General features: G+C 41.2%; 1 protein-coding gene across 1 annotated transcript in view; it reads right to left on the bottom strand.

Annotated features, from left to right (window-relative positions):
• Positions 1-6,353: 6,353 nt before the first annotated feature.
• LOC123768575 (zwei Ig domain protein zig-8) overlaps positions 6,354-10,854 on the bottom strand; it is a 111,232-nt gene continuing 106,731 nt past the window's right edge. Inside the window, exon 6 of the mRNA XM_069336273.1 lies at positions 6,354-8,565. Within this exon, the coding sequence (XP_069192374.1) occupies positions 8,423-8,565 (143 nt within the window). The 3' untranslated portion in view covers positions 6,354-8,422. The remainder of the gene's footprint in view (positions 8,566-10,854) is intronic.

The raw sequence follows: 10,854 nt of genomic DNA, 5'->3' as shown, positions 1-10,854 counted from the left end.
TTGTCTCAACACGTGCTTGTCTCAACACGTGCTTGTCTCAACACGTGCTTGTCTCAACACGTGCTTGTCTCAACACGTGTTTGTCTCTCAACACGTGCTTGTCTCAACACGTGCTTGTCTCTCAACACGTGCTTGTCTCTCAACACGTGATTGTCTCTCAACACGTGATTGTCTCAACACGTGCTTGTCTCAACACGTGCTTGTCTCTCAAGACGTGCTTGTCTCAACACGTGCTTGTCTCAACACGTGCTTGTCTCAACACGTGCTTGTCTCAACACGTGCTTGTCTCAACACGTGCTTGTCTCAACACGTGCTTGTCTCAACACGTGCTTGTCTCAACACGTGCTTGTCTCTCAAGACGTGCTTGTCTCAACACGTGCTTGTCTCAACACGTGTTTGTCTCAACACGTGTTTGGTTCAACACGTGCTTGTCTCAACAAGTGCTTGTCTCTCAACACGTGCTTGTCTCAACACGTGCTTGTCTCTCAACACGTGTTTGTCTCTCAACACGTGTTTGTCTCAACACGTGCTTGTCTCAACACGTGCTTGTCTCAACACGTGCTTGTCTCAACACGTGCTTGTCTCTCAACACGTGTTTGTCTCTCAACACGTGTTTGTCTCAACACGTGCTTGTCTCAACACGTGTTTGTCTCTCAACACGTGCTTGTCTCTCAACACGTGCTTGTCTCTCAACACGTGCTTGTCTCAACACGTGCTTGTCTCTCAACACGTGCTTGTCTCTCAACACGTGCTTGTCTCAACACGTGCTTGTCTCAACACGTGCTTGTCTCTCAACACGTGCTTGTCTCTCAACACGTGCTTGTCTCAACACGTGCTTGTCTCAACACGTGTTTGTCTCTCAACACGTGCTTGTCTCAACACGTGCTTGTCTCAACACGTGATTGTCTCAACACGTGTTTGTCTCTCAACACGTGCTTGTCTCAACACGTGCTTGTCTCAACACGTGATTGTCTCTCAACACGTGCTTGTCTCTACACGTGCTTGTCTCAACACGTGTTTGTCTCTCAACACGTGCTTGTCTCAACACGTGCTTGTCTCAACACGTGCTTGTCTCAACACGTGCTTGTCTCTCAACACGTGCTTGTCTCTCAACACGTGCTTGTCTCAACACGTGCTTGTCTCAACACGTGCTTGTCTCTCAACACGTGCTTGTCTCTCAACACGTGCTTGTCTCAACACGTGCTTGTCTCAACACGTGTTTGTCTCTCAACACGTGCTTGTCTCAACACGTGCTTGTCTCAACACGTGATTGTCTCTCAACACGTGCTTGTCTCTACACGTGCTTGTCTCAACACGTGTTTGTCTCTCAACACGTGCTTGTCTCAACACGTGCTTGTCTCAACACGTGCTTGTCTCAACACGTGCTTGTCTCAACACGTGCTTGTCTCAACACGTGATTGCTATATAAGAAAGAAAAAATGATAACCAAAACCAGGTGTAATTCCATGTACTAAATTTCTACTCCCCCAGAGCAGGTAATAATTAATTATTAAGATATCCATAATATTAGATAACTGGTTCCTGTGGTCTCACAGTGGACTGAAAAAAGATATCTGTGAGGTTCTACCTCTGCCTCTCTCGGATTGACTTGTAAACACGGAAGATTAACAAATCAAAGGCCCCTTGAGCTTAATCATAGTTCAAGAGCTTGAGAGAGACGAATGGTAGTTATGTAGTTAGCTGGTTTACATCTTTTGGGTGAGATCCTAAGGCTGGTTCTAACACCTCGGGGTCATGTTGGACTCGTCTTAATCACGTATAGTTCTCCTTGTCCTCTGTGTATCTGAGGTATTCAGAGACGCGGGTTAGAGTCAATTGCATAACCTCAACACTTACTTACAGCCACCAGATGTTCGTTAAATTGATCACTTGCGAGATCAATTTTTTGATCACGCAAAAAACCTGGTTTCTGAACTGGCCAGGAACGTTCTCAAGGGTCTTGTCTGGTCGCCATGGTGAGCCCAACAGGGAATCAGGAACAGGTAACACCCCTGAAGGTGTCATGAACGTGTAGGCCTACTGTGAATGGTATGTTATTATTGTGGCGTCTCTGATATACTGGTTCGTACTTAGTAGTAATTATAAGGACTTGTTCCTCTGCTTCTATGTACGTCTGCACTCTTGACAGATGTATTATTATGTGCTACAGGTGTTTGTAATTCACAGGTGTTCTATGCATTAGGCCTCTTTTATTATATATATGTTTTTCCTCCGCAAGCGCACGTATATAGCGAGAACATTTTTTAATTTGTTTTAACAATATATTACAAAATATAATTGGAACTTATTTGCTCGTAAAGAGTTCCTTGCTAAAATAATTAGCTTAATTGAGCACCTGAAAGTATTTAACTAATATAATTACATAATATATGTCAAACGACTCATGGTATTCACTGCAATAAGCCGGTAAAATTGGTTATTTTTATGTAATAAGATAAATCTTATTATCATTATTAATTTATTATTATTATTATATATGATAATTCTTATTGTTAGGCAAGTTAATCACGTGAAATGTTCCTTGGTTAAATTTGTTTTCAAGTGAGACCTGAAAACCTAACAAGCTGTTAGACATAATAGGCCTAATACCCAAATAAGCTATTAGAGGCCTGTCTCTATTTAGCATATATATTTAGCGTCTTAGATACTGTGAGAAGGTATGTGTACCAGAGTACATAAATGGTGTGAGTGTACATAGAATGAGTACATAAGGTGTGTGTGTACATAAGTGGCTCACACAGGTGGTATTTTCATAGGCGTTTCCGTCACCTCTGAAGCTATTCTCAACACTGGTTACTTGAAGCCAAATTCACAAAGCAGTTACGCTAGTACTTACGAGCCTGTATATCTTTCCACAATCTTTGACTGGCTTTATTTACATTTATTAAACAGTTTCCAAACATGTAAGCTTCCCAATCAACATGTTATAATTGATATAAACAGCCTCCTGGTATTTCCGAGCTCATTAACTGTTTAATAAATGTAAACAAAGCCGTCAAAGATTGAGAAAAGATGTACAGGTTCGTAAGTGCTTACGTAAGTGCTTCGTGAATCTGGCCCCCTTGCCGTGCGACTGTTACAGAGGTCTGTAGGAACTGTGACGTCCAGACTAGTCATTATTTTGAGGTTGATTGGTGTTTGCTGTCATATTATCATCTGCGTTCTCATTACGTGTTCTTTCTCCAGCTGTTTAGCCTCAGTTTCGTATTTATAAATCCATTACATGGGATTTATAGGGACTAGGGTCCCTAGGAGACCCTAGGAGACGTGACTAGGAGATTCGAGAGGAGGAGGAGGAGGACTGTAGCGATGAAGCTCACATTGTCTAGTCGGCTTGGATTCCTTTGGGCTTCTATAATTGTTTTGGAGTCCATGTTTATGAATACTTTATTTACGATGGTTGAAATATGCGCGTTCAAGGGATAGTTTGATGGCGAACATTAGAGTCTGAAATGAGGAACGGTTGTCACTTTGTCGAGTGAAAGAGGAGGATGAGTTGAAAGCTGCAGCAGCGTAGATGGATTGTTGATCCGAACTGTAGTTTCTCAGTGTGCTGAGGGGTGTATTGTGGGTCGTTGAGACTGTGGGGGACTGAGGTGGCGTGGGTGATACAATTCCTTCTTTCATTTTGGTATATTTACAAGTGTAAGGGAGGGATGGTGAGAGAGAGAGAGGTATGGAAGGAGAGAGGGATGCTGGGAGGGAGGGTGGGAGAGGGAGAGATGTGATATTCAAACACCAATCTTAGCTATCGGGACAGGATTACACTTTTGGCGTCGACGGACTTGTGTATGGAATATATTGGCAGGTTCTTTGTCGCTAGCGCTGCGGGTCGTCAGTCGCGATTGTTAGGCTCGCGGAGACGACAATACCACGCGACGAGCAGACACCTCCACTCACTGGCTCCTACCAGCTGCTATGAGGTGGGACACACGCCGCTGTGGTGGTGGTAGAGGTGGTGTTGGTGGTAGTGGTGGTGGTAGAGGTGGTGGTGGTGGCAGTGGTGGTGATGGTGGTAGAGGTGGTGGTGAAGGTGGTGATGGTGGTGATGGTGGTAGTGGTGGTGATGGTGGCAGTGGTGGTGATGGTGGTAGAGGTGGTGGTGAAGGTGGTGATGGGGGTGATGGTGGTAGAGGTGGTGGTGGTGGTGATGGGGGTGATGGTGGTAGAGGTGGTGATGGTGGCAGTGGTGGTGATGGTGGTAGAGGTGGTGGTGATGGTGGTAGTGGTGGTGTTGGTGGCAGTGGTGGTGGAGCTTACCTAACAGTGCTTACCTAATAGTGTCTTTAGAGGAGTGAGATCAAGCTCATCATGCCCCGCCTACTAGCCCTGTTGTGCATGTTTCGTTATATCTTGACTATTTTGACGTTCAAGTTCCTTGTCGAATCTGGCGTTATCAAAGTTGTGGATGGAGGTGGCTTCCACAACCTCTTTCGGTGTATTCCACTTGTCGACCACCCGCACTGGGTACGAGTTTTTCCTTGTATTCCAACTGTATCCTCTCGTATTACATTCTTTCAATTTGAAGAGGCTATCCTTTTACCCTCTATCTGATCCACTCGGGAACTTTTATGTTGTGATCATATTCCCTCTGTTCATTCTAGGGTTGTAAGATTTAGTGACATTAGTCTATTTTCGTATCTTATTCCTCTTAGCTCTGGCACCAGTCTTTTTGCAAATCTTTATACTTTTCAGTTTTGGCTCTGTGCTTCAAAAGGTGAGGGTTCCATGCCGGTGCTATATATTCCTGCACTGGTGTAGCAAACTGTTGTGTAGACTGCATTCAAAGAGTCCTAATTAAAACGGTGTTCTTATATTTTTCAGCGTCCCACATGCTGCTGATGTCGTCCTGTTAATGTGTGCCTCTGGTGTTGATGTTATAACTATATCCACTCCCAAATCTTTCTTTCCGATTCCTGTAGCTGTATTTCCCTAGTGGTGCAGACACGTTTTTGGTCTCCTCTCCCTTATCTCATCTTCATTACCTTGCATTTATCGGGATTTAATTCCAAAAACCATTTGTTTTACCATTCCTGGAGTTTGTCAGGGGTTCTCCTGTAACTTCCTGCAGTCCTTATCTGTTTTTACATTCCTCGTCAGGTTTGCTTCACCTGCAATTATTGGCACTTACAATCTCTCTCTCTCTCTCTCTCTCTCTCTCTCTCTCTCTCTCTCTCTCTCTCTCTCTCTCTCTCTCTCTCTCTCTCTCTCTCTCTCTCTCTCTCTCTCTCTCTGGTAGGTGGTGGTAGTGTTGGTGGTGCTAGTAGGGGTGGTACACTTGTGGTGGTGATGGTAGTCTTTGTGGTAGAGGCGACGAATGTGGTGGTGGTGATGATGGTGGTAGCGGCGGGTGTGGTGTTAATGGTGATATTTGTGTTGTGATTGTTGGCGGCGGTAATGGTAGTGTTGTGAGATTTTTTTTTTCATTTACACTTCAAGTGAGAGAAGAGGGGCGCCGGACGGATCAACGTCCCGTCGCCGGACGTCAATAAAAGCCCACAAAAGGTACAGTTGCTGACCAGATGAGGCAGCCACTCGCCTTAAGACATATAGACATTCGTAATATTATTTACTATGCTACCCAACCCACGTATGTGAAAATAGCACATGTGGCGACGTTTCGATCCGCCCTGGACCATTATCAAGTCGTGTAAAGAAAGAGTGGTAGAGAAAGTCTTTATAATGTAATAAAGTGTTATCTATTATGTCTCTATTTCACGTCTTTCTCTTTACCATTTGGCTATCTGCCGTTTTCTTTATTCCTGTTAACTTCTATTGTATACGTCTTCCAAGGTGGTCCAAAACGTCGTCATTCGTTTTATTATATGTATTAGATAGAGTTTCAGGCCGACAAACTGGCGCCTCTCAGATCCTTGTCTCTGACTCATGTATCTCTATGTATGTATTAAATAAAACTAAACAAAACACCTTTAAGGTGTTACAGATGTTTAGTGATCAGCCACATTGTTGTGGCTTGCTGTCTACATTTGGTACATAGATTCACCTATTTTTCTTTTAAAACTGCATTTTTGAGTACACAAAATAGTGGCATTCTTGCCAGTCTCGTGTACGAGCTGGTCGACTTGTTCGTAACTGACTTTAATGCAGAATAATAGATCAAATAGATTTTGTGAAAAGCTTAGAGCAAAATAGAGAAATAGATCTGCCATTAACCTGTCAGTGGTGCCACATCCCAATGAGAGAGAAGTTGAAGTGCATTGTTTGTATATGGTTGGGGCTGAATGAAATGGCTCACATGGTAATGATGTCACTTTATTTACGAAACTTTACATAAATTGTTTTGGCACATATTGACACGCTGACACACACACACACACACACACACACACACACACACACACACACACACACACACACACACACACACGCTCGCAAGCACAAATAGGTGAGTACACACATGCACCCAAACACACGCACATATACATAAACACTATCATATATTTACACGCATGCACACACGCACACACACTCGAACACAAACACACCCACATATCCACACACCTACGCCATTATGAAACGCACATGTATGCTTCAAGGTGGTTGTAAAAGAGGTTAAAATGACCATTGTATGGATTGCTTAAATGATAACAGTTTCACAAGAATTTTATTTTATCATTATTCAATCCAACTCCCAACCGAGTAACGAGACACGCTATCTTGAGATTACAGATCTATCATTTAATATTCAAATTTAGTAATGATATAATGTCCTTTTTGGGAGGGGGGGGGGGGGTGAATTCAAAAGCAAGGGGGGAGAGGGAGTTTTGATAACAGCACTTTAAGGGTTAAACAGAGATTGTCTATAACAGAATCTCTTAACTGATACTAAGTGCGCGCGCACACACACACACACACACACACACACACACACACACACACACACACACACACACACACACACACACACACACACAAGGGCCCACCCTGGCCCAAATATTCACATATAAAACACTGATATTTTTGGAGTATCAACAAGGGGACTCTAAAACTTTATACAAATTGTTATAATTATAGTCTTTCTTTTCATATATCTATACGTATATCTATAAAGAGTGAGAAAGGGATGAGTAAAGGAGAGAAAGAGAAATAGTGAGTGGGATCGAACAAGAGACATAGACACACACACGAACATTCACATCAACATACAGACACTGTAAGGAAGAGTCACTGTACTCCAACAGTGTCTCATCACCACGCTATAAAGAGAACAAATCACATATATATCACAAGGCATTTGAAGATCAATAATAACAGCTGGCACCGACACTGGCCAGAGATATATGATCATGACCGAAAAGTATATTCTTCAGTTTCGAACAAACGAAACCTAGCATTGTCATTTTCTGTGTACCCGCTTGCCTTGCAGTTGCTTGGGTTAAACTCTAGGAGCCACTTGTATAATTTCTTCAATTTGTCCAGGTTACCCTTTAGTTTTTGGCAGTCTTCCATTGTATTAATCCTCATCAGTTTTCATAGCCAGTAAAGATTGAGAAGGCGGTTATCCCATCTGAAGGGATACGTATATCAAGAACAACTTTGGCCCCGAACTCCGCTGCTAAAGTGTCGCAATTCTAAAGTCTCTCTCTGGCTGTCTCTCTAAATTATGTTATTTGGGAACTTTCCTGTCCACTTGTTGTACTCCTGACTGTTTCGCTACCTTGTGCACCAGTCTCTGGTAGGACACTGTGTTGAAGACTTGTTGACAGTCCAAAAATATACAGTCTGTCGCCTCGCCCCCGGAATTCTGTCATGTTGGGGGATGGAAAATTGTCAGGATTATATATCAATGGTGATGTGTTACAGTCTTTCTTCCCTCTTAATTTTCTTTCTTCGCCAAGTGTTATTTTTCTTAAAATGTTCTTAATTCTCTCCAAATACTCTTTCTTCTAAATATTCTTTATTCTTTCCAAATATTATTGCTTCCCCTCAAATGTTCCTCCTCCCTATCAAATGCTCAATTAATTTTATTTTGATAGTTGTTTCCATCACCTTGCAACGTATGCAAGCAAAGACCACAAAGTTGCTAAGTGTCTCCTCCATGTGTTCGTCTTTGTGTTGCATTGTGTTGCATTGCATTAGCTGTCTTCTAACTTCCTGGTAGTTCTCTGGTAGCTGGTAATAATTATTATTATCATTATTATTCATTCCATAGTTTGCCGATTTAGAAATAAAAGTCAATCATAACGAAGATGTAGAAATATGTTTCATGTTTCAATTTTCGGATTAACCACTACACTTTTGTTCCCCCGTTGGTATTCGTGTTGGATAATCAACACTACAGCAGATACACAGAAAATAACGCTTAGGCATAGGTAGATGGGTAGATATGTACGTAACTAAATGGGTAGACATGGGATAGGGATAGCACAAGGAGGTAGTTTCACCACGTCGGTAACAGGACGATTAGGGTAAGAGTCGCAAGGAATTGAGGTAAAGGCACAAGAGGACTGGAGGTCCCGTGAGGTGATAACTCGTCCTCCACTACGTCGCTGTGACCTCCGATATGCATGGCCGCCGGTTGACCTGTAGGCAGAATAGAATATAATTATCAAGGGAAATGTGCGCCAGCCATTACGACTATATAGCATTGGGTCAGGATAGTCAGGATCCTAACTTAAGTCAGGATATGGGTTTGGGATGGGACGGGGAATGGGAAGGAGCCGCAACCACTTAGTGAAACACACACACACGATAATGTGGTGGAAACTGACTCCATACACAGCTTCAAGTGTAGATATGATAGAGCCCAATAGGCTCAGGAACCTGTACAATAGTTGACAGTTGATAGGCGGGACCAAAGAGCCAGAGCTCAACCCCCTCAAGCACAACTAGGTAAGTACACACAGTAGGTGTACTCACCTACTAGGTGAGTACTTACCTACTAGGTGAGTACACACACACATTCCCATTACCGGGTCGCTGGTCAGGAAAATAGCCACTTATCATAGACAGTTATGAGGAAAATAGCCAGTTATCATTGCTAGTCAGAAATAAGGAAAATGGCCAGAGAGTCATTATAGATAATAATAAAAGAAATGTACGGTCATCATAGACTGTCCATGAAATAGACAATCCATGATAAGAAGAAAAATACAGTTCTTATAGACAGTCGGCTATCACGGAAATAGGCAGTTATCTTAGACATTGAATAATCAAAGAAATAGCCGGATAGTTATCGTAGACAGTCGAGAAACAGTAACAGGGAAAGAACCAATAAATTATGAGACTTAAAATTTTATGAAAATAATCATTAAGTTATTTAAACAAGTTGATAATATTGAATAAAAAAAGATATCAATGAATACAACAAAATTATTAGCCAATATTCAGGAAAAATTGCTATTAATTTATAAATTGCCCTGAACAGTCGGGTAGTAATCACTTAAGTATTAAAGACATACAATCTTAAACTGTCAATTAAACTGATAAACAGATAATTCAGTTGAAGTAAATATATTAAAAGGATTATTTGAACAATTTTAAATGTTGAATTAACAAAATGAATATCGGCTAAGATAACAAAATAAATATTATGACTATAAATTAAATATATATATATATATATATATATATATATATATATATATATATATATATATATATATATATATATATATATATATATATATATATATATATATCCCCCCTCCTCCCCATAGAACCCTACACCCATTCATGCTTCCCAATCTTCCATCAACTTTTCCACAATCTTTCATCAATCCTCGCTAACCTCTCATTAGCTCTCCCCAGCCGTCACATAAATCCACCTCAATCTTCACATCAATCATCCCCAATCCTCACATCAATCATGCCGAACCCCCACATCAAAACGACATCATTCCATCTGTGACTTATTTCTTCAAGTGAAGGTGTGGACACCATGGCCAGATAGGATGTTGTTGTTTGGGATTTAGCTACTCAGAACGAAATGTCCATGTAGCACGGGCTATGGTGAGCCCGTAAGCCAGGTAGGAGATAGTAATGAAAGCGAGGATAGGCTCCCAAAATTGTCTTGAATATTTCCTTCATACACAATTAAACTTAAGGTCAGTATTTCGTAGGTCTCATAGTTCACATCCATAGAAGCTGAAACACTGTTAAATCTCTTAAGTTTCGACTAGTTGTCAAGATGACCAGATTCATTCATAAGGTCATTTGTTCTGATTATCAGGTCTCTGAGAACTACAGAAAAATTGGCAAAGGTGCCTTTTGTGGATCCAGACGTTTTTCAGAATAATTTACTGGATTCTCTGTGCCTATTATTTTTAGTTTAAGAAGTGAATAAAGTGAGTTTTGTGAGTAGGTAGATAAAGCGACACAGTTAACAGGACTGAATGTGTATTTAACATTATATCTTTCACATATATTTTTAAAAATGTTCCAAAACCGAAATTTTGTAGTCAGTGCTAACAGAACTAGACCATCAGCATAACTGAACACAGTTGTCTTAGACCAGCCTATGCAATAGACATCTCTAGTGACTCATAAAACTTTTAACAATGGATCAATAAAGACAGTAAATAATAAAACTAAAAAAAACATCTTATTTGCCCGCATGTATAGTAATAAAGTTTCAGCGAGAACATCACTCTAGTTCACAGCTACTTTGAATACCTGATAAGAATTATATGAGCATCAGTCCCCCTCAACCAGCCTTTCTCTTCATCCCTATCAACCCTCCCTATTCCTTCCATTCTCTCTCATATTCTCCCAATTTATAATTATATCTCTCCTCCGCACAACATTCCTCGCTCATTTAACCATCTATTCACTTTTTCTTCTTACCACATCTATTTACCCATCTTTCCCCAT

This window comes from Procambarus clarkii, chromosome 35 (assembly GCF_040958095.1).
Source record: "Procambarus clarkii isolate CNS0578487 chromosome 35, FALCON_Pclarkii_2.0, whole genome shotgun sequence".
Classification (NCBI taxonomy): Eukaryota; Metazoa; Arthropoda; class Malacostraca; order Decapoda; family Cambaridae; genus Procambarus; species Procambarus clarkii.
The sequence above is the reverse complement of the archived record's forward strand: the minus strand, read 5'-3'. Positions and strand labels throughout refer to the sequence as shown.